The sequence below is a fragment of the Rhinatrema bivittatum genome, chromosome 6, assembly GCF_901001135.1.
Source record: "Rhinatrema bivittatum chromosome 6, aRhiBiv1.1, whole genome shotgun sequence".
NCBI classification, from domain to species: Eukaryota; Metazoa; Chordata; class Amphibia; order Gymnophiona; family Rhinatrematidae; genus Rhinatrema; species Rhinatrema bivittatum.
Window position 1 is genome coordinate 297,820,111 of NC_042620.1, and position 25,324 is coordinate 297,845,434.

General features: G+C 43.5%; 1 protein-coding gene across 5 annotated transcripts in view; it reads right to left on the reverse strand.

Moving 5' to 3' along the window:
* Positions 1 to 25,324, reverse strand: part of TNMD (tenomodulin) — a 204,720-nt gene that overhangs the window by 35,347 nt on the left and 144,049 nt on the right. For all 5 annotated transcript variants that reach the window (XM_029607431.1, XM_029607430.1, XM_029607434.1 and 2 more), the window contains 2 exons: positions 23,150 to 23,303; positions 20,852 to 21,024 (listed from right to left, as the gene is read on the reverse strand). In XM_029607431.1, coding sequence (XP_029463291.1) covers positions 20,852 to 21,024; positions 23,150 to 23,303 — 327 coding nt within the window. The remainder of the gene's footprint in view (positions 1 to 20,851; positions 21,025 to 23,149; positions 23,304 to 25,324) is intronic.

The window sequence follows — 25,324 nt, forward strand, 5'->3', positions numbered from 1 at the left end:
ATCTGCAAACGTATTTACCTTTCTCCAATTGGAAAACTGACCATTGAGTCCTAGTTTCTGTTTCCTGACTTTGAATCAGTCACCAATCTGCAAAAGGACACTGCCTCCAATCCCATGAGTTTTTAATTTCCTGAGGAGTCTCTTATTGGGGACTTTGTCAAATGCCTTCTGAAAATCCAAATACACTATATCCACTGGCTCACCTTTAGGTACAAGTTTATTTACACCTTCAAAAAAATCTAAAAGGATTGGAAAAGCAAGACTTTCCTTTACTAAAACTTTCTTGACTTTTCCCCATTAAGCCCTGTCTAATAACTTTGTTTTTAAGAGTAGCTTCTACCATTTTGCAGTGTTGTATTGTTTCCTTCTTGACTCTATGCCATCCTTAACATCTAGTGCCACCCTCCATCAATTTGATCTGCCCTATCACGTAGATATAATTTGTAGTCTGGTATCATGTATAGGAAGGCCTAGCCAGCCCTAAAATTCTTCACAATAAGTGCTATAAGTTTTGAAATCCCTTATGTGCCTGACCATGCCTGTGTCATTTGCATATGTATATACATGGAAACTTATGTCCATAAGTTTCCGAGCATGGGCAAAATGAATCGAGCATGTGCAGAAGAAGCTGATAGCTGAAGCAGTAGGGCTAGTCGTGTTCCTTAGGTTTTGCTAGCAAAAGAGAGGTAGGAGGAGCTGGCCATTGAAAAGACGAGCTGGCATGAATCTCCAGGCCATGTCAACGGAAGAAAGATAGGAGAAATTAATGGCCTGTAAAGAGAGTCTGTCAGGGGTGCCCCTGGCCCCTCAGTGGAAAACAACTGCTGCTTTGCCCTGCCGCCTGATGCAGCAGGGATCTGGAGAATGGAGAACACATCAGTAGGAGGGGGCAGGGGGAAAGGAAGAGGACAAGAGTGAAAGGGCTGGGGAGAGAGAGAGAGAAGGAAAGAACACAGGGGACAAAAGAAGAGAGTGAGGGGGCAGAGAAAGGAAAGTGAGAGGGAATGGAATTAGGGGAGGAAGGAGAACTGCACACAGGCCAATGCAATATCAGCGTGGGGGAAACCAGAGCCCGCTCTCCTAACGTGTGCCGATCGACCTCTCCGGGGCACCCGATTTCATATTTAAATCGGCTGCCATGGTAAAAAGGAGGTGCCAGGGGAAATTGTGCTCCCCTAGCACCTCCTCGGCAGCGGGCACCCAGGAGAGGTGGCTGTCACCGGGTTAGAAAAAGGGATGCTCGGTTTCTGTACACGTTCTGGACTCGGGCAGGCGTTCATTTCTGAGGGCAAAAAATGTGCGCGTCGGGCACACACTTTTTTTTTTTTTTTTGCATCGGGGAGAATAGCGAATAGCCTCATCAACATGAATTTACATGCGATGAGCGCTATTAGCTTGGCGGGGGATTGGACACGCGTTTTGGACGCGCTGATCCCCTTATAGCGTAAGGGGTTGTGACCCGCGTCCAGCCCTAGGTTAACAGGTGCGCTCAGCTGAACGCGCTGTATTGCATCGGCCTGAAGGTTGGGGCGGGGCGTGGAAGAGCAATGACAGAGAGCTGCATGGGATTGAGGTGGTGGGTATGCACTCAACAGAGAATACACACAGTACATCAACACTGCCCCTCACCCTTCAAAAACATTTATTGAGGGTGGGGGAAATACAAATTACATGGTGAGTGCAGTTCATCCCTGGTAAGTGCGGTAGGGAAATTTTGTGTCTTCTCTGGGGTACGCTTTTCCAGTCTTGTTTCTAATGTCCCATGGGGAAAAACAACCCCACGATGATTGAAAGATTTAAAGGGGCAAACGGAATTCTTTCCCAAAGGTATTTTAGATTGTTTTGAGGATGAGCAGTCTTTTTGCAATTTCAGAATCGTATTGCATTACTCATTCATTGTGACTAATAGAGAAAAAGTGGGGGCGAGAGCGAGGGAGCAGAAGCGCGGAGGTGAAAGATTTCATATAACAAGGATGTGCGATCTAGTTTTTAGAACATGGAACTATGAGTCAAGAGAATCCCCGGCACACACGTTCTGATTCCTTCTAACACTGGCTCTGTGACCTTGGACTAATCACTTTGTCCTTGTGATTCAATTTGCCAAATTGTAATTGGGTTATAAAAACAACATTTTTCCTTCCTTCCTTCCTTCCTGCAGTCTGAGCGCCAGAAATGTGTTTCTGATATATCAAATGGTAAAATACTATGGGATCCTATTTGGATGAAAGGGGCTATGTACATCCGTATCATTGACACAACAGATACCTAGAAAAAATGAGATACATTATTGGCTGTGATACTGTAATTTTATTTATATATTTTTAAAAATATCTAATTACCAAGATGAAATTAGCCATAATATATCATATAAATACTGTCATAATCTGGATTACTACACAGTTTATCAGGGGCCCTCAGTGTACCTTGGTCTTGCCTGCTCATGGGCGTGGCGGTCCTGATGGCAGCCATGTTTGCAGCATGACTCAGCACTGCTACACCTTTAAAAACTTGCCTCACACACAGTACCTTGCTTCCGTTTGGAGTCAGTCTTGATACTAGTTGTAGCCTTGTTCTCCTAGTTCTTATTATTCTTGGCCCAATTATTGTAGCCTTCTCCCTGTCCAGTGTCTTTGTTTATGTTTTGTGTATCCTGCTTGTTTGGCCTTAGCTTTGGCCTTCAGGAGTCCTGTCTAATTTTTGTTCTTGTTTTGTATTTTGCTCTGTTTGCCCTGATTTTGGCCCCTGTTCTGTCCTCTGGATTTTTTTTCTGTTTTGCGTGCAACTCCTTTTTTACTCAGGGTCACCTTCGGGTGCTGCAGAGGTGGTGAGTTACTTGCTACAGCCCCGGGAACAGTAAAAGTCCATCAGGGATTGCCAACTGGGGACCAGACTGTGACTAGAAGGCCCAAGGGAAAGATCACCAAAACACCAAGACCAATGTCCACAGTTGGTTCCAAAATAGATTTTGTTTTGTAAATCCAAATGAAAATAGATAAGTTCTTCAAAAATTGCTTCTTAAATTTGTAGTGTAACCGCCCCCCCCCCCCCCCTTGGTTTTGAGATCCCTAATACAGGGGTCACAGCAGATGTCCCTGGGGTCACTGTCTCCCGGATATCTCTTTCCTCTCGCACCATCCAAAACATAAGCCACCAAGGGGTGTCACCAGCAGGAGGTTACACGCAGGGAAACTTAGCTATGTGTTTGAGATGCCTGGTTAAACTGACAAATGCATGACAGACCTGGTAAACCTTTTATCCATGCTCAGACATCGCCTGAGAAAGGGGCCTTAGTAGTTCCCATTTAAGCTTGCATTTTCAAACCTATGTAACAACAGCTCTGCCCCCTTACCAAAGATTTTCCCCTATTTCCATCTGATGAAGGGTTTTTTTGCATTTTTAGATCCTCCCCAGGTGTTAGCCATCCCCTCTGTTTTGGGATTAGTCAAGTTCCCTTTTATAAACTGGGTTGAGCATCCTCAAATTGTGTTTAGCTGTAGTCTTGAGTTTTAGAAGTTTGGAATTTTACCTCTCGTGATCCCAGTAGGACCCCCAGCCTACAAGAAGGGATAGCGAGGATAAATCCTATCTTTTGTGCCCTCACAGACCAGGAGGAGCTTTTCCTTGTGTAGAGAGAAATGGAGAGAAGAGATTTTTACCTTACAATTTTGTGACCTGACCAACCTTGAAGGTAAGCTCCCCCTTCCTTGAAGGAGCAGGATTGAGGCTGCTTATCTATTCACCAGTGCTCAGAAGGAGAGCGAGCGATCGGGACAAAGGGAAATTATTGTTTTGTTTTTTTTTAAGGGAGGAATTATTTGGGCCTTCACCTTTCTACTCCATCTTTTGAAGCACTGTTTTTTCCCTTTCCAACCTCTAGGGAAAGGACACTGATTCAAGTTGGGAAATGGATAAGGAGACAGTAATACTGGGAGTCATTATTCTTTTCTTCATGAATGTGATTTTTGCCATCCTTGGGTGGATTTTGTTAAGTTGCAGTAAAAATATTTTGTTGAACACCACTCCTAGTCTACTGTACGGTTTTGTCTCCTCCCACTCGAGACTGTTTTGGAAGAAGACAACCTAAGTGAGTCCCCTTGTGGACATTAAGAGTGAGGAGGGAGAGACTGTCTGAGATACTCACTCATAATACCATGGGCCCCGAAGGCTTAGATCCTCCTCCCTGCTGGTGCAACCCTAGCACCCAGAGGTCAGAAGTCTACATGCCAAAAGCAAAAGATTAGAGGTCTGGGACTGGCCCTGGGCATTGCTGTTACCTCTGGATTAGGGACCTCTGGATGAGGGACCTAATTTTTCCTCTAGCTCATTTGGGCTTCTTCCACATTCATAACTGGCCTCTGCTGAGCTACAGTGCCATAAGCCTTAATTTTCAACTATGCAGGGGGGTTTCCGCTTATTTTTATAATCCCCTCCCAAACGGACTCAGCAGTGTAGCAACTGCCTTTAGCTAGGAGCCACAAACTGCAGCTCCCTCTTGAACTCCGCTAATGTGTAATCTAGGATGGGCCTCTAGGTGTTGCTCTTGAGTAAAGACTAAGATGCCTTCCTCCAGGAGCTCCGAAAGAACAATAGATGTGACCTGGGAATCAAACTTAGGTCTCCCTCATGAATATGCATAGCCTCATGGCCAACCCCTAGGCTTGCCTTCTAAAGATATAATTTCTATCCAACTATTTTCTTTTTGGCTTACTTTTAATTCATTTTCTTTTTGGTGGGCTAACATGGTATTTCTTTTCACATTTACTTATTGACATAATATAGTATTCTTGGTTTTACTGTTCTTTGGTCATTTAAACTGCCATGAAAAGGGCAATTTTCAAGGCTATTTACCTGGATACATTGGTCTATCTGAAAATGACCCACCTCTTCTTGAATAAAAGGATGCATAGGGTCAAGGGGAGGCATTCCCAGGGGCGGGGTAGGGAAACGACAAATGTAGGTTACATTTTCAAATCTATGTGAGTTAGTTCTTTTCCAGGAATATTTTTTGCCTGCAGAAAAGCAGGTGCAAAGTCCAAAGGCAAAATTTATCTTCGCATATAGGTACAAAGTACTGAAGGACATAAGAACATAAGAACATGCCATACTGGGTCAGACCGATGGTCCATCAAGTCCAGCATCCTGTTTCCAACAGTGGCCAATCCAGGCCATAAGAACCTGGCAAGTTCCCAAAAACTAAGTATATCCCATGCTACTGAAGCTGGTAATAGCCGTGGCTATTTTCTAAATCAACTTAATTAATAGCAGGTAATGGACTTCTCCTCCAAGAACTTAGCCAAACCTTTTATAAACCAGCTACACTAACTGTACTAACCACATCATCTGGCAACAAATTCCAGAGTTTAATTGTGCGTTGAGTGAAAAAGAACTTTCTCCAATTAGTTTTAAATGTGCTACATACTAACTTCATGGAGTGCCCCCTAGTCTTTCTATTATCCGAAAGCGTAAATAACTGATTCACATCTACCCGTTCTAGACCTCTCATGATTTTAAACACCTCTATCATATCCCCCCTCAGCCTTCTCTTCTCCAAGCTGAACAGTCTTAACCTCTTTAGTCGTTCCTCATAGGGGAGCTGTTCCATCCCCTTTGTCATTTTGGTCGTCCTTCTCTGTACCTTCTCCATTGCAACTATATCTTTTTTGAGATGTGGTGACCAGACTTGTCGCCACTATGTAGGCTATCTGAATATTTCTTCCCTTAAGTAACCAGAAGAAGCTATTTTAAACCAGAGGAAGTATTGCCACCATTTTGTCTGACAGAAGAAAGAGAACAGAGTTACATCATAGTGGTCTTGGTAGAAGACCTGGCTGCTTAGCTGACCATAAATGTTGAACTTGGTGGTATATTTAAAAGACTATTTCAAGAAAGCAGATTGATGACAACATTGCTTGGTAAATTTTTTAACGGATCCCCACTTTCCAGAGAGCACCAGTGCCAAGATCCATGAAGCATGGCCTATGGAAGAGGTCAGCAATGTCTTCTTGACAAGTGGCAAAAAACTTGCAACCTGGCCTAATGTTATGATGGCATGCTGACCCCCTGCTCTGAGGTCAATGTTCTGACATAATCATACCTCCTCTGTCTGGAGAAGGTGCTCCTGGCAAAACCCTGCCTTCGCCGATTGCCCACCCAGCATGTTGCTCCCTCTGTAATGTTGGCACCACATTTTCAAAACTCATGGGCCAGCTCTGCCAATATGTGTAATGCAAGGTTAGCACAGCTTTCCCGCAGTTTTTAAATCTGATTGCTGATCACAGTGCATGAGTGGGTGCTGAGGCTCGCCACCTCCTTGTCCAGGGTATTTGACTTTGTTTATTTCCCTGGTGCCATATATGGACCACATACATTTGCAAACTCCTGGAAACCATTCTCCAGAAATAGAAAAAGTGGAAGGAGAGATAGAGAGATAGCCTGAATGAAAGGAAAGGCTGAAAGGTTAGTGGGAACTGGTGAAGTTATACGAAGGAGTTTGTCTTCAGGTATTCCTGTGCAAGAGCTAAGTGTGCGCGTTATGAACCCTTGTGGCTGTGGTGAGGTTGGCGTAGCCTAAGGGGCAAACCCCATAGGCCCTCAGCAACAGCTGGTGGAGGCTGACTGGCAAGAGGATGGTCTAGGGCTTCACCTATACCAGCCCCCTCCCCACAGGTTGAGCCATTGGGTTCTAGGGGCTGGCAGGACTTAGGCGATGGTCTCTGGCAGTTGACATAAGCGAAGGTCTAGGGCCAGGCATAGGTCCAAGGCAGGTGGCAATCAGAATGGTCAGACCAGGCAAGGCATCAGCCTGAAGGAAGATGAGGAGGAGACAGGGAGGACTGACCCAGAAGGACTGGCAGACTGATGAGGAATGTAGATTCAGGAACCCTGGCAACTCGCACTACAGAAGTAGCAGGTCCTGTTGCTGAGGAGAGTTGCTGGAGCTGTGGCTGGGTTTAAATACCCAGCCGCGTGATGTCATCAGGAGCACCAGAGTTGGTTTTCCCACTGCAGGGCACTTTAAGCTCTGGGGAGGATTTTCAGAGCCCTGCTCGCGTAAATCCGCCCAAAACCGGGCGGATTTACGCGAGCAGGGCCCTGCGCGCCGGGAAGCCTATTTTACATAGGCCTCCCGGCGCGCGCAGAGCCCCGGGACTCGCGTAAGTCCCGGGGTTCTTGGAGGGGGGCGTGTCGGGGGCGTGTCGGGGGGCGGGCCCGGTCGTCGCGGCGTTTCGGGGGCGTGTCGGCAGCGTTTTGGGGGCGGCTACGGGGGCGTGGCTACGGCCCGGGGGCGTGGCCGCGCCCTCCGTACCCGCCCCCAGGTTGCGGCCCGGCGCGCAGGAGTCCCGCTCGCGCGCGGGGATTTACGTCTCCCTCCGGGAGGCGTAAATCCCCCGACAAAGGTAAGGGGGGGGTGTAGACAGGGCCGGGCGGGTGGGTTAGGTAGGGGAAGGGAGGGGAAGGTGAGGGGAGGGCAAAGGAAAGTTCCCTTCTAGGCCGCTCCGATTTCGGAGCGGCCTAGGAGGGAACGGGGGTAGGCTGCACGGCTCGGCGCGCGCAGGCTATACGAAATCGATAGCCTTGCGCGCGCCGATCCAGGATTTTAGCCGATACGCGCGACTACGCGCGTATCTACTAAAATCCAGCGTACTTTTGTTTGCGCCTGGAGCGCAAACAAAAGTAGGCTGTTCGCGCTCGTCTGAAAATCTACCCCTATGGGAATTGCTGCATTGGACCTGGTCACCGGCAACATTACGGGGACTTCCTGTGAGCCGCCAACCTAACACTAAGTACACTTCTTGCTGTTTAAATTATCTTAGAGCCAAGTATAATTTTTGTCTTTATTTGCATTATTGTGTGCCTTTGTTTTTGTAAGGGGGGTGGCATATTTAATTTAAGAAAAACATTTGTGGAATGAAGACTGTTTTTGTAGTTTTGAGGGGAAAAAAACCCCTTTTGTTTCTGGCCTTGTACCTATTGGGTGGGGCTGACTGAAATGCCATAAGACCATTGCATTGAGGCAGGGCAGACTCTTATGGTCTAGTCTAAGGTATTCCCAGGCTGAAAGCGAGAACTTTTCTATGACCCTATATTAGTTAGCAGAACATAACACTGACTTTGCCATTCCCATCCTCAAGATTCCTAGCGATTGATATTATTGTGATCTGAGATCATGGTAATCCACCCCTGCCTCATTCTCAGGCCAATGCTTCAATTAAAGGCAGGGTTTAAGCTTACTATCCTAGATCATGATTTTTCAACCCACTACGACCTCACCCTTATTGGTTTGGTCATTTTTAATACACTACATCTCAGGTCCATGCTCCATCTTTCCCCCAAATGTTTCAGCCTGGTTGGTCCACTGGCAGGCAAGATATCATGCCTCCAGATGGACGAACAGACAGGTTTGACCAGCCAATTAGTACTTTCCAGCCTCTGTCGAAAAGCACTAAAAAAAAAATGTATTTTAATGAAGAGATGGAAGATAGAAGCAGTGGAAAAGAAGAACAAAAAATGCTGTCCTTAAATGTAACAGTGCCCTGGTAGGCAACATCTGTTAGAATTCTAATCCACAACCCTGTTTGCTGGCGGAGATTCAGTGTAAACAACCAGGATATTTGGATGTGTCATACGTGCGGAATACTGATGGCCCATCTGTTGCACACTCTCTCTGATCTGCACTGTATGCTGGGATGACTTAAGAGAGAGGCGTGCAGGCGTCCCTTTTGATTCTCCCCTCCCTTTTGTATCAGGCTCGTTTTCTGCCATGCATAGAGCTCTGAGATAAAGACTCATCAAAGGTCTCCTTCTGCAGTTTGCCAGCACTGACATTAAAGGTGGTTTTTGTGTCATCTTTTACTTTTTCAGATGGCCAGCCTGGCAAGACTTATTCATTATTGACTGTTCCTTTTTTATCCATTTACGAGCCAGCTTCTCTCCTAATTATCTAAGCCAAAATGAGTTCTGTTAACAAGCTCCTAGATGTTCTAAATAAAAAAAAAACCCCACATTTTTGATCTCCTTAGTAGAACTATTAAAGCTTTGCATTTATTATTTATCTTCATTTGCAGAAAGCTTCTGTTTTAACCAGCTGTCACAGATTTTTGTTGTATTATGGCTCTGGCTCTGTGTCTACATGTCAGGTAATGAAGAAAAAAAAATATATATGGTTATTAAACTCCATTCTTTTCCTATGATTTAATTTCAATTTTACATTCATTCCAACTGTATAACTGTAACCATGTTATTACTAGAATAGTAAATGTTCTATTTCATGGATGAGGCAGTTATACAGTAAGCACTTTGGAGAGCACCTCATTTTCCACATCTAAATCCTCACTGCATTACCCTTGTTATTCTAGCCTTGCTTGAGACTGGTGGCTTTATGATGTAGATAAATATCCAATGCAGATAAGGTTGAGATCAACAAAATCCATCTAATCTATTTATTAAGTATTTTAACCAAGGTCTCGAAAGGTGACAAGTTACTGAAACAACTCACCTAACTTCCTCAAACAAAATTTTAGTGGGAACTAGTCCAGATTTTAGCCACTATATGTATCTCTTTTGGGCATCAGTACTCCATCTGTTCGGCAATGCCTATTCTGGAAAACCTTGCCTGATGTACTCTCTACCTGGCTGCTAAGTAGAGAGAACATGGAACAAATCTACTCTTCTTTCACCTTTCATCACTCCAAATCACATTAAATCTTTACTGATGGTAACTGTGCAGTTCGTACATATGACTGTGCATGTAAAATCCAACTCACCACCCAAACCTCACCCTGAGTTACTAGTGCACCCTCTTACAGGGGCAGGGGTGGATTGTGGGAAAATAGTGGCCCGGGGGATTTTTCTCCATACTGGCCCATGGGTACCCAATTACACGTACAATTTGGTGAGTTACCAAATACAGAATAAAGGGACCATAAAATATACACAGAAATGCACAGACAAACTAAACGGGAAATCACAAGTTAGACTGCATGTAATGCAGCAATGGAAAAACAGAAAATACCATCATTCCTCATAAAACATCAAACAATAAAATCAAGAACTATAAAACATCAATCACAATAGGAAAATCATACTAAAAATATATATTTCAAAACTGCTGATGAATAGAACCTCCAGTAATTTAACTCATATACAAATTTTTGAAAATTTCCCTAACACCAATAAAATATTTCAAAAACAGCAGACATCAAATAATAATCAATAATTAAAACTAATAAGGATAGAAAAAGTCCCCGGTTCTCCATACCTGGGAACTTTTAATTCCAGTCACCTTGAGATCGTCATGAATTAGTTGTTCTCTAGCACGGTGGTTCTCAACCTTTTTTCTGTTGGGACACACCTGACTGATGGCTCTTACATGTGTGACACACTGAACACATGACCATCATAGGGCTAAATGTAAAAGTTTGCAACCACAGGAACCCCCCTGACCCACAATTATGGATGTAAAGCAGAATTATGACATTCCCCGTACAACTCACCTTACAAAAAATATATTCTGGTTCTAGTGTCATCTCAGTAACAGCAACACAAACTCCTACTACCAGGCTCAATAGCCCTACTTATGAAAAGACAGCAGTTTATCACTAATGCAAGTCCTCTTGAGAAAATACAACAAATAAGACTAATACAGTAAAATACCTCACCTCGGTCACATACACAGAACCGACCTAATATACTACCAGGATCTGCAGTAATGCACATAAACTAATCCGCACACAGTTACACTTGTATTATGGAATGCACTCAAACAGTAACAACCCTACCTATGAAAAGGCAACACTACAAATATTAAATCAGGCCCTAAACACCAATACACCTCCTATTAGGAAAACAGAACTAGCCAAGCAGCTATAGATCCCAACACAGAAATAATTGTATAACTGTACTAATAAGCAGAATAAATGTTTCACAACAACTATGAACAGAATAATATCCAACAATTAAAAACTCATCAAATGTATTTAAAATTCTCCAAACACCAATACAATATTTCAAACAGCAGACACCTCACATACTACCCAATAATTAAAATGGTAGTCAATCAAGAAAAATGAACTTAAAAAGCCACCTTTACTTACCCTCTCCAGTAGTTCTCCTACTCCTTTTCCTTGCAGGCCACACCAGAAGCAGCAGTAGCTGCTAAAGCTGTCCTCACAGTCCTCTTCCTTAGGGACCACAACCAGTCTCTTCTCTCTCACACACACACACTCCAGTCACACCCTCAGGACCAGCTTCTGTCTCTCACACACCAATCATCTCCCCAACCAGTCTCTTTCTCTCTCATACACACAAGCACATACATACCAATCATCTCCCTGATCAATCTCTCTCACACATATACACGTTACCTCTCTGGCCAGTCTCTCTCAATCACACAATGCTCTCGTTCTCTCTTACTTACACACAGGCTTTCAATCACACACATGCTCTATTTCACTTACACACAAGCTCTCAATCACACACATGTTCTATCTCACTTACAAACAGGCTCAATCACACACATGCCCTCTTTCACAGCCACAAGCCAGCCAAAAACATGCTCCATCTCTCTTGCACACACACATTGACACACACAAGCACCCTCCCTGACTCACTTATATACCACACACATACAGAAACACCCTCACTGTCTCACATATACACCACACACATACAGAAGCAACCTCCCTATCTCACATACACATTACACTCTCACAGAAGCACCATGCTTTCAGACTTGCAGCATTTTTCACTTTTACTAAAAGTGAAAGTGATGCTCCCAACCGTTAAATAAGAAAACCACATTCCTATCAGAAGGCGAAATGACACCCTTCCTTCAGGTTCTGTCCTCCCAAGGGACAGCCACTCACACCATACAGCTTCTCTTGTTTTACGCTTTCAGGCAATAAAGCAAGTGTCGTGTACTTGGATTTTCAGAAGGCGTTTGACAAAGTTCCTCATGAGAGGCTTCTAGGAAAGTAAAAAGTCATGGGATAGGTGGCGATGTCCTATCATGGATTGCAAACTGGCTAAAAGACAAGAAACAGAGTAGGATTAAATGGACAATTTTCTCAGTGGAAGGGAGTGGACAGTGGAGTGCCTCAGGGATCTGTATTGGGACCCTTACTTTTCAATATATTTATAAATGATTTGGAAAGAAATACGACGAGTGAGATAATCAAATTTGCAGATGACACAAAATTGTTCAGAGTAGTTAAATCACATGCAGATTGTGATAAATTGCAGGAAGACCTTGTGAGACTGGAAAATTGGGCATCCAAATGGCAGATGAAATTTAATGTGGATAAGTACAAGGTGATGCATATAGGGAAAAATAACCCATGCTATAATTACACAATGTTGGGTTCCATATTAGGTGCTACAACCCAAGAAAGAGATTTAAGAGTCATAGTGGATAACACATTGAAATCATCAGTTCAGTGTGCTGCGGCAGTCAAGAAAGCAAACAGAATGTTGGGAATTATTAGAAAGGAAATGGTGAATAAAACGGAAAATGTCATAATGCCTCTGTATTGCTCCATGGTGAGACCGCATCTTGAATACTGTGTACAATTCTGGTCGCCACATCTCAAAAAGGATATAATTGTGATGGAGAAGGTACAGAGAAGGGCTACCAAAATGATAAGGGGAATGGAATAGCTCCCCTATGAGGAAAGACTAAAGAGGTTAGGACTTTTCAGCTTGGAGAAGAGACGGCTGAGGGGGGATATGATAGAGATGTTTAAAATCATGAGAGGCCTAGAATGGGTAGATGTGAATCGGTTATTTACTCTTTCGGATAATAGAAAGACTAGGGGGCACTCCATGAAGTTAGCATGGCGCACATTTAAAACTAATCGGAGAAAGTTCTTTTTTATTCAACGCACAATTAAACTCTGGAATTTGTTGCCAGAGGATGTGGTTAGTGCAGTTACTATAGCTGTGTTTAAAAAAGGATTGGATAAGTTCTTGGAGGAGAAGCCCATTACCTGCTATTAAGTTCACTTATAGGCCGATACAGTACAGTGCGCTCCGACGGAGCACACTGTTAGCCTGCTATTGGACACTCGTTTTCCCTTACCCCTTATTCAGTAAGGGGTAGATTTTCAGAGCCCTGCTCGCCTAAATCCGCCCAAAACCGGGCGGATTTAGGCGAGCAGGGCCCTGCGCGCCGGGAAGCCTATTTTACATAGGCCTCCCGGCGCGCGCAGAGCCCCGGGACTCACGTAAGTCCCGGGGTTCTCGGAGGGGGGCGTGTCGGGGGCATGTCGGGGGGCGGGCCCGGTCGTCGCGGCGTTCCGGGGGCGTGTCGGCAGCGTTTTGGGGCGGGTACGGGGCGTGGCTACGGCCCGGGGGCGTGGCCGCGCCCTCCGTACCCGCCCCCAGGTCGCGGCCCGGCGCGCAGCAGGCCCGCTGGCGCGCGGGGATTTACGTCTCCCTCCGGGAGGCGTAAATCCCCCGACAAAGGTAAGGGGGGGGTGTAGACAGGGCCGGGTGGGTGGGTTAGGTAGGGGAAGGGAGGGTAAGGTGAGGGGAGGGCAAAGGAAAGTTCCCTCCGAGGCCGCTCCGATTTCGGAGCGGCCTTGGAGGGAACGGGGGGAGGCAGCGCGGCTCGGCGCGCGCAGGCTATACAAAATCGATAGCCTTGCGCGCGCCGATCCAGGATTTTAGTGGATACGCGCGGCTCCGCGCGTATCTACTAAAATCCAGCGTACTTTTGCTTGAGTCTGATGCGCAAGCAAAAGTAGGCTGATCGCGCTTCTTTTAAAATCTACCCCTAAGGGGAGGAAAACGCGCGTCCAACCCGCGGCACCTAATAGCACCCTCAACATGCCGCACATTTTACTTTCAGTGCATTTTACTTTCAGTGCACTTTCTGTGCACCCTCCGACTTAATATCATAGCGATATTATGTCGGAGGTCCCGAAGAGTAAAACAAGTAAAAAAAAAAAAAAAAATTTGAATTCGGCCCGTGGTTGTTGGGCCGAAAACCGGACGCTCAATTTTGCCAGCGTCTGGTTTCCGAGCCCGTGGCTGTCAACGGGCTAGAGAACCAACGCCGGCAAAATTGAGTGTCGGCTGTCAAACCCGCTGACAGCCGTCGCTCCTGTCAAAAAGGAGGCGCTAGGGACACGCTAGTGTCCCTAGCGGCTCCTTTTGCCCGGATCTACTGCTCCTTTTGCCCGGATCTACTGCCGGGCCTAATTTAAATACTGCATCGCACGCACCGGCGAGTGGCCAGTGTGCATGCCGGGAGAGCGGGCATTCACCTGCTCTCCTGCAGACTTTATTGTATCGGCCCATTAGAGAATAGCCACTGCCATTAGCAATGGTAGCATGGGATAGACTTAGTTTTTGGGTACTTGCCAGGTTCTTGTGCCTGGATTGGCCACTGTTGGAAACAGGATGCTGGGCTTGATGGACCCTTGGTCTGACCCAGTATGGCATTTTCTTATGTTCTCTTATGTTCTTAATATGCAAGAGATGTATTTATGCAAGAGATCCTACAGAAACTGCAAGAGATATGCAAGAGATCCTACAGAAACTGATATGATAGATATCAGTTTCTGTATGCATATCTCTTGCAGTTCATATCATATGAACTGCAAGAAATATGCAAGAGATCCTACAGAAACTGCACTGGCTACCAATCAAATTCAGAATCTTATACAAAACACTATCGATCATCCACAAAGCCATGCACAACATCTCCCCACTGGACCTCAAGTTCCCTCTACATCCACGAATACCTTACAGACTGGTGAGATCAGCATACAGAGACACCCTACAAGTACCCTCAATCAAATCAGCAGTAAGAAAAAGAGCACTGTCCACCGCTGGCCCAGCTCTTTGGAACTCTCTCCCAGCAAATCTTCGGCTCGAAAGATGCACAATCTCTTTCAAAAAGAGACTTAAAACCTGGTTATTCACCCAAGCATTCCCGGACTCAGCAGAACAGTAGAGCTCCCTCACCTTTGAATTCCGGGAGGCTGCTCACCAGAAAAATCAACTCTTTAATTCAAACAAATGTCATAGTATCTCCGAGGCCCTGTGGCCCCCCTCAGACATCGAGCCAGTCACCTATAGTTTAAGAACTGCTACCCAGCTAAAGTTGTTTTTTGTATTCACCCTGTTAACATTGTCAATGAACCCAAGTTCTTAGCTTCCTTGTTTAATGTAATGCCTTATTAGCGCAGGTTTTTTGGTTTAATGTAAACCAAATTGATTTGTAACTTGTTACAAGAATATCGGTATATAAGAGCCCCTAAATAAATAATTAAATAAATAATGTATTTGTATACAGTGGAGGCAATTCATGCAAATACATACATTAGGGATAACCTGAAAACCTGACTGGCTGGGTGGACCCGAGGAGCGGTTTGAGCACAACTGCTGTAGTTAACTACATATACAATGACTGTGAATGTGGGAATAAATATCTGCAGCTTCCTAAGTCCGTCATCTATGTCCACATAGGAGCCATTTATTCAATCACACACCAGTAAGTGGTTATCGCTTAAGTACCTAGACACAATAAAAGTGGATACTCTCATCCAATCAGGGGGAAAAATGCATTTAATTATTGTAATCTTTTTGTGCTTGTGTTTGGAAAGATTACACTTTATCAACCTACGCGGACCTTGCGTTCACAAGGGAGATTTCATTTAGGTGACCTCTTGGTTAGGAAAGCATGATTGAAGAGCACTAATTGCAGAGCCTTTTTTGCCATCAGCCCTGCCGTTTGGAATCATCTACACAATTCTCTTCAAATGTTTGATGACATAAAGGTTTTTCGCAAACCACTGAAGTTGCTGCTTTTTCAAATAACGTTTTAGTAATGTAAAATTTATTATGTTTAACTTTTATGTTTTATTGTCTTACATTGTATCTTTTGTTTTACTTGTATAATTTATTTATTGTAATCCACTAAGTGGACAATAAAAAAATATAAAAATAAAGATAAATAAATAAATGATTAACTAAATCCAAATCCAACTTTTGTATTCTACTTTTCCAAAACCAAATCTGCTCTAAGAGGAGCACAACACAACATAATGGAATTGTTATCAAATAAGCTGAAACCAAGTGCAGGATTTATGCCAACATCTTGATTTTAGGGAGCTTCGGCGTTTCTTTTTTGTCTGTACCTCAGAGAGCTGAACATTTCTGCCAGCAACAGTCGTGGTAGCTATCATCACGCCCTTCCCACAATACCCTGTGCTATTGCAATTAATTAAAACTGAATGGTGGCAGCTGGTGTGTAGGTGTGGTGGGGTGGATCCACCACCAGCGCTCAGTTCTGAGGCCAGAGATGCAGAAAGGTGATGTGGGGGATAAAGGAGGGGGAGGCGTGGTCCAGGGTAGAAGGTGGCAATGGCGGTGGGTTGGGTGGACAATGATACTTGCTGGTGAAGGAGGGAAGGGGGAAGGGTGGAGGGAGAGAAAGGGGGGAGGGACAGTGAGAATAGCACTTGTCTCACCCCCTGCATTATGACTCGCTAGCCACCAATGAAAGTGAATGTTAAATTTAGGAACATATTGGGGTTTTTAACTAATTGCCTTTTACCTACAGTGCATTAGCAACGTTTTCCGTCTCCTGGTAGGATTTTAGAGGGTGCAAGGAAGGAACCAGCTGTCGTAGAACATGTGGGCATCAGCAGCGTAGGAAGGTGCAGGAAAGTGGTGGAAGCCAAAGTTAGGCTTTTAGGTACTGAAATCCAGAACCTCCTGGGTCACAATCTCAGAAATGCTCCCCGTTCCACACACACACACAGAGGTAGACTGAGCTCTGACATGGAGGCGACAATAGTGCAGGGACGAGGGCTTTCGAGTTGTTAGGGACTGGGAAACCTTGTGGGGAAAGGGGGAAAAGTTCACCGTAAGCCCGGGTGGAACCCGAGCGCTGGCGCTAACGTTTGAAAAGGAAATAAAACAGCTTTTGAACTAGGGGAAAGCTTACAGGCATGCAGGATCGCACGGTTCGTAGGGAATATGCTGGCAAAACAGAGGAGTTAAAATATCTCAGTAGAGAAGTTGTGCTAAAAGTGTGCATTTAAATGAACAGCAGACATATGTGATGGATTCCAAATTACCTGTATCAGCTGCTAATAAGCAGGTTCTGAATAGAAATAGAAATACAAAACCAAACATACTTTAAATTGTCTGCCTGCGAATGCCAGAAGTCTAAAAAATAAGATTGGAGAGTTAGAATAGATGGGGCTTACTGAAGAGATAGACTTAGGGGTAGATTTTATAATGTGTGAGCGCTTCCTGGCGCACACACACATGGATGTGCCAATTTTATAACAAGCGCACGCCAGCGCACGCATGTTATAAAATCCGTGGGCCGCGCGCACATGCACGCCAGATTTTATAATCCGCGGGCGTATGCGCGGGTGGCACATGCAAGGGGGAGGGACTTTAGCAATTTCCACGGAGCGACGCATTCCGGCCTTCCCCAGTTCCCTCCCAGGAGCGAACTGAGAGGGAACCTCCCTACCCCCTATCTAACCTCTCTTCCCCTCTCCTCTCCTCCCCACCCCCGAAACCCTACCTGTTTCATTTTTTTTCTCTTTCATAACTTACTTCAGCGCCCGAGCTGAAGTAAGTTGCGCGTGCAGGCAGCCGGGTCTTCGGGACAGCGATCAATGGCGCTGTCCCGGCCCGTCCGCCCCTTCGGAGAAGCCCTGGCACTTGTGCACGTACCGGGCTTCACGCTCGTGGCCGGGCCCCTTCGAAAATTTGCTCCGCGCGCGCAAGGCCCAGCCCCACGCGTAAAGCCTGGATTTTACGCGCTCAGGGCCTTTAAGATCCGGGCGAAAATGCGGTAATTGTGAAACATCATGCATAAGTTTGCCGGCACATACTGTAGATGCATATGATACAGCAATCTTCAAAGTAGACTTACACACATGTGGTCTGCTTGAAAATGATCCTAGCAAAGCTATGCGCACACAATTACACTCGCTATTTGGTGCACATGATTTTGATGAGAGAATTTACACACGCACTTTTTAAAATCAAAAAGTATGCACGTATGTCCCAACTTCGCCCCCACAGTGTGTATGTGTTTAATTTTACATGCATAGCAGTTGGACGATTTTGCTTTATCCATAGATACCCCTTTGAAAATTACCCTCCCTTGGCATCTAAGTAACTTGGTAGAAGGTACAATGCCAGGGTACAGATTATATCAACATCACAGGTCCATCACATTCAAAAGCCATTTAGAACATAAGAAATTGCCATGCTGGGTCAGACCAAGGGTCCATCAAGCCCAGCATCCTGTTTCCAACAGAGGCCAAACCAGGCCACAAGAACCTGGCAATTACCCAAACACCAAGAAGATCCCAATCTACTGATGCAATTAATAGCAGTGGCTATTCCCCAAGTAAACTTGATTAATAGCCGTTAATGGACTTCTCCTCCAAGAACTTATCCAAACCTTTTTTGAAATTTATTTTCATCAGATTTTTTGAAATTTATTTTCATCAGATTTAGACAGATAACTTAAAAGTTATCCATGAAAATGTCAAAAACAGTATTTTCAGCCACTTATCTGGCTATATCAGGCTAGAATTTAGTCAAATAAGTCAGAGGCGTTCCGGGAGCATGTTGGAGATGTTCTGGAGAGAAACAGAATTAGTCTGCTGCTGACCTAAAAATCGCCAGATGAACTTAGCTGGCTAAATTTAAGAAGGCTGGGTAATATACCCTGCTAGTTAGCTAGATAAGGTTAGCCAGGTTATCTGGCTAACAAGCCAAAAGGCACAGTGGCTGAAAATGTACCTCAAAATTACTGACCATATAGATAAACATGGGGAAAAGCCATCATAGTTGTAGCAAAGTCAAGTTTAGCCTTACAAATATATTTTCATAAACTGTTAATAAACATGTGAATAAAAGTGAGCCAGTTGCTAATAGTGTATTTGGATTTTTTGAACGCATGTGACTTCTTAGAAAATTAAAAAGTCATAGGATAAGAGGCAGTGTCCTGTGGCGGGCTGGGAACTAGTTAAAAGGGGGAAAACATTCAGTAGGTCCACATGGTCAGTTTTCCAAATGGAGAAAGGCAAGTCATGGAGTGCCCCAGGGATCTGTTTTGGGACCTGTGCTGTTTAACATATTCATTAACGATCTGGAAAACGTAGTACGTGGTGTGCAATGTAATGACGTTTGCAGATGATACCAAATTATTCAGAATTATGAAGAGTTGCAGCTGAGCCTTGTGAAACTGGGGGGGACCGGGCATCTAAACGGAAGATAACATTTAAAGTGGACAAATGCAAAGTGATGCTCAGAAGGAAAAATAATCCTAGCGATAGGTACACAAAGCTGCGTTCCATATTAAGAGTCACCGCCCAGGGAAAGGATCTTGGAGACATTGTGGACAATAAACTGGCGGTCATAAAAGCAAGCAGAATGCTAAGACTCAGAAAGAAAAGATGAAGTTATTGAAAGGAAGAATATCATACCTTTGAACTGATGCACGGTGCAACTACACCATGGACTGATACAGTATGGTGTGCAGTTTGTGTGTGGTTTTGGTCTCCCCTTTTAAAAAAAAAAAAGTAATATATATAGCAGAACTAAAAAAGTGAATTAAAAAAATGGCTAAACGTTAAAGCTCTTTAGTTTGGAGAGGAGACGACCGAGACGGGTTAGGATAGAAGTTTATAAAATCATGCAGGGGCTGGAACAGGTAAATAGCGGACACTTGTTTAACATTTCAAATCACACTAATATTAGGTCATGAGAAGCAAGAAACAGACCTCCTACGTAGAATCTGCTTGGTACTTGTAACAGGGATTGGCTGGCCATTGTTGCAGACAGCAGGCTGGATTTGATGGACCTTTGGTCTGACCAAATGGGGAAGATCTTTTCTTCTTATAATCCTATGAGCATAAGAAGTCCAGAATGCAGCTGCGAGGATACTCACTAATTCAAATAAAAGAGCCCACATCACACCAATTCTACACCAGCTGCACTGGCTCCCTATAAAATCCAGGATCACCTTCAAAACGTTAATGATGATCCACAAGGACATTATCGGCAGCGCCCACCTCAATCTCAGCACACAACTCCGCCCACACTCATCACAAAGGCCTATCAGATATGCTTACAAAGGATCTCTATATGCCCCTCCGGTCAAAACCTCACTAAGAAAACGAGCTATCTCTACAGCCGGGCCCACCCTCTGGAACTCAATGCCTCCGGAACTTCGACAAGAAACATGTCATCAAACCTTCAAGAAACTCCTAAAACATGGCTTTTCCGACAAGCCTTACCACAATCTCAAGAACACACGGACACCGGTCAAAGGGCATAACAGCTAACTACAAGATCCACGATTACTCACACTTCCCTTAAAGACCAATTACGACTGATTTGGACAATTCTTATGTCAAAGAACCCCTGGTAGATACATCAACATCTACCCATTAACATTGTTCGCTGTTACATGTAACATTCAGATTTGTTCCTTTTAATTAGTTGGTTACGTCTAGCCATCCTGTTTATGTTTATTAACGTTCGATTCATTCATTTACAACTTCTTTTCAGTTACGTTCTATTGTTCGGACACCTTGTTTTAATGTAACGCCTTAGCCGCGCCTGTTCTGTTATAATGGAAACCGATCTGATTTGATATTTGTATCAAGAAGGTCGGTATACAAAAATTCTAAATAAATAAATAAAAATAAATGAGCAGAGCATGAGTTTGGGATTCATACACATCCTTCGCTTGATTTCAGTTCTGCGCTTATATGTATGGGCGATGGATATTCCGAAGCCACTAAAATTAAAACCACTACGTATCTGCTTTAGAGAAAATTATAGGTTGTTTCTGCATACTTACATAGTCATTAACCGGCAGGTCTTCCTCAGTAAGATCTCGGGCCTGACGCTTTCCTCCTGGCTTGCTTTTGGCATCTATTTGCTGGTCGTTATATTCTTTTGGCCAGAGTAGTCTGTCTGCTGGAATATTGTTACTTCCATCAACCCCATTTTCAATGTCTTGAAATTTAGGGGCTAAAGCATGATTGGAGATAAATTAAAAAAAAAAAAAAGATCTTTAAATTGATACCCATGAAAAATATGTTTAAAAATCCTGGAAAATTCAGCAATGGCATGAAAATAACTATTGCTTCGCGGGGATTAAATAAATATAAAATCTTTCATTTAATAAATAACAAAGCACATTTTTTAATAGAGGTTTTGCTCATAGAGGTACAATATAGGAGAAAAGTCTTCACTCAACAGCACTGTGAACACAGCCTTCAAGGAACAGATTTAAGAAAGAAACATAGTTTTATCAAGTGTCTGTCATACATTACAAACTATTCTCAGATACTTTACAAACACAAAAGGTCTATAGCTCCAGGGTAAGAGGACTACACAAAACTGCAATGCAGTGAATGGAAAGGGGAAGGTAATTACTGGGAAAGCACACAGGACAAGATAGGGTGGAGGAAGGTTACTTAATGGAATATTTTTCATAGTTACAAAATGAGAACATTTTGGAGAGAAAAGCTGATCCTGGGTTTTCAAGTTTTCTGGCTGTAAGTTCTAGCCACCAGTCTATACTGCCAGTTCGTGGCAGTCTTTCAGCATAATAATTATGATTTACATGAATACTTATTTACTTATCTTCTGCACGCTGCCTTTCATGATTAATAGCTTTAACTTACTCAGCAGCCTGGATCCAGCAATGTTACGCATAGCAATATATTGCCATTTGGTTTTGAAATTGTACTTTGGAGGAAAAGCACTATGTAAGCAAAGTTAAATTAATGAAATATGGTGTCTTTCATCAAAACTGGATCACTTTGGAAACAAATAGCCAGCTGTGGAAATTTGGCTGCCCCCATTTGATGCTTGATCTGTAGAACAGCTACCGTAGGGGAGAGGGGACAAGAAATACAACCAGCCAGACTGATGCACAGGGCGAGAAAGTTATCTTTCAGGTTAATACTGAGAATTCGTGGGAGTGCAGATCTGAACTCGGGAGAGTTCTCCGGATTCCGCCTTTTCTTCTAACCACTACACCTGTGTTAGGACCCTAAACGCTTAGTTAGCCCTGTCTCAGCCTTGTTCCTTTATGACATATTGTTCGTTCCCACTGTGCATGCTGTCTGGCGCTGGATTCATATCTTGCCATCGGTTATTAAGCAAAACTGTTTGCGAAACAACTGCCATATTTCTTGTCACCGGTTCATGCATAAAAAAGGTGGCAATAGTTATTTAAGATTGCATATATTATATGAATAGTGTTGGGGAACATATTGCTGCCAGCTTGTAAAATATATTTATGTTATTTTGGGCACACTGTTACATAAATTAACTGATAGTGCAATTCATGGTTTACTGCTTATATACTGTTGGTGGGCTTGTTTTGGTTTTTTTTTTAATAGCAAAAGCCGTGACCTGAAGTACTGAGTGAGGATGCATTGGGAGTTAAAATCAGGACTCTGAACTATTATCTGAAGTCATGCCGCTCCGTTAACGTCAATCCTTCAGAGACACTTTTTGTAAAACTCCCATGCTTTACTCTTCCAGGATTGGGTCAGAATTCAAGGATTAGAAATCCCTAAATGTTTCACTAGCTCAGACTGTACCTAATGGATTGAGTTCGTTTAGACAGGTGTACCTGAAGTCAGATGGCAAATCTATGGATATAACCTAATTGCTTGTGTAGAAACGAATTGCTAGAAAAGCCTTGGCTGAAACCCTCACTAGAGAAGGAGAAATGTTAAGCTTGCTCTTATAGCCTGCTGGAAGCCCTGATCTGCTCATACACTCCAAACTCAATCCTTGACGTTCTGCTGCTCAGACTTCCCACTGCCAGGGATGGGAATGTGGCAGGAGTGTCACCTCTGTTAGGGAGAAAGGCCTCAAAACTGTATTGCAGTGATTCCTAATGGTGAGCTAAAGAATGCATTAGTACTGCTTCCAGAGGAGGCTGCCGTCTCTGGCCGTCGGCCAGGGGAATAAGGTAATTACTGTGACATTTAGCAAGCCATATGGATTGAAAAGGGGCAACTCAGCAGGCAGCCATGTCAGTAGTGCACCTCTTTCGGGTCTTCTACAGTACAACTAAAGTGCAAAAGCTGGGGTTTGTTAGCAAGTTTACAAAAAAGGAAACAGCAAGCCGAACCTGTCAGAAAGGCTGGATGTATCCAGTGCACAGACACGTTCTTACAGATTTCAAATACTTTTGAATTTCTTAGAAATTCTTTGTCTTCAATAGGTTTCTCTTCTGGAACCCACATAATCGACTGCTCATAGTAGGTTGTTGTAATTTCATCTCCCTAAAAATAGATCGAATAAAAAATATTATATATTATTCATATACATATCCCCAGTATCCCTAAATATTCTGGCTTTTATCAGTCTTATTAGAATAGATCTTTAAATGAAATGTACATATGCTTTAGAATCAGTATTTACGTAGCTAGGCACGTGCCTGCTTAAAATCAGGTGCACATGTGTGTGCACGCCAACACACGTGCGCCAAAGTGCGCCCACATGCCAGTTTCAAAGTTACCATCTCTGTGGTGCAAAATATGATTTATGCATATAAACCATGTTTTCTGCACATAAATCATGCTTTGCACACATTTTCTGGATTGTTCGCATTTTAAAACTCCCAATGCATTAGCAAACCAGTTGCCATTGGGAGTTAAAAAAAAATATTAGCTTGTACATTAAGAAACTGTGCTCTGAATTTCAGTGCACAGTCTCAACATTCAGCTTTTTGTATCAGTCCCTTTATGAGATGGCTAGCAGAAGCTTAGGGCAATTATTTCAATCCCCAAGGATCTAGTGTATTAGTGCATTAAAATTAGCTGTTGGCATACAATAACTTGCAATTAATGATGTACAAATAAGTTTTGTATTAATCTACAACCATTAAAGTTAGTGGGTTAACACAGATATCACATACATTTAACACCTCTCTGAGGTTGTTTTTGTTAAGGTGTGTTCAAGGTGTACTAAAGTTCTTTTGCATTATAATATATCTGTGTTAACTTTTGTGAGTTTTAAGATGCATTATTTTTCTATGCACAAATAGGTAATGAACTGCTTTGCATTTCATTACATCATTAACATAGAAACTCACAAGCTCATTTCTGCTCATTAAAATGCTGTTAGCACACACACCCACTAGATTGTAGGGATGTGCAGAGCAAAGGTTTATGTTCATAAGTCCATAAGTCGAAAGGGGGTCCCATTTGCGGTCAATATGGACATATGGAGAATTCCATAAGTTGAGTCTATGTCCATACGTGCAAATAAAAATTTAAACCCCTCACCCTCCTTAATCCCCCCCCCCCCAAGACTTACCACAACTCCCTGGTGATCCAGCGGGGAGTCAGGACGCCATTTCTGAACTCCTTTGCGAGGAGCACGTGACGTCGGCGCCACGTCGGAGTGACGCGGCGTCACGTGATTCCCCGCGGGTTCGCTCCGGGACCCTCGTTGGGCCCAAAAGTTCAGAAATGGCGTCCTGACTCCCCGCTGGATCACCAGGGAGTTGTGGTAAGTCTTGGGGGGGGGATTAAGGAGGGTGAGGGGTTTAAATTTTTATTTAGGATCAACAATCGCGATTTCCAACGTATTCAACATAGCTATGTTGAATAAGTTGGAAATCCGATCGTTTTCGCCTCATCACTTTTTTAAGTTAAAAAAAAAAAAAAAAGTTGCGTTTTACATTTAAGTTCAAAACGAATGCACACCCCTACTAGATTGTGCGCGTGAACAGCGCTTCTAATACCTGTTAACATTTGGGAAAGCACTGACACACCTTTATACTTTGGCCCCAAAAGTCTGCCAATGAAAATTATAAACCACTCGTATTTTATTAACTTATTTATTGAAAACAGACCAGGTATCAGCACATCAAGGTATCAGCACATCAAGAAATCACTACTGAAGAATATCCAGATCCTGGTGCTTTGGAACTCATCCTAACAAACTGAGGCTGTCATCTGGTGCTACAGTCTGATTTGCTTTAATTTAGCTTTTCAGTTTGAATTTATGTAGCAAATGAAATCACATTTCCCTAGAAAGCAGCATATCTTATCTGTTATTAGAAGCAGATGATCCAGATGTGAACAATTACTGTCTAATCTCCTGACTCTTGCCAGATACTCATGTAGTAGTATTTTCATTTATGTAATCTATTCATGTACAACCTGAAATGATTAGGCCTCCTTTTACCACAATTACTGCTAATATATGGCTAGTATTAAAGACAATCGTGATGGATATGGATGAGGGTCGGCTCAATTCTTTTGCTTTTTACTATTCGGATGTTTAGAAGGCACTG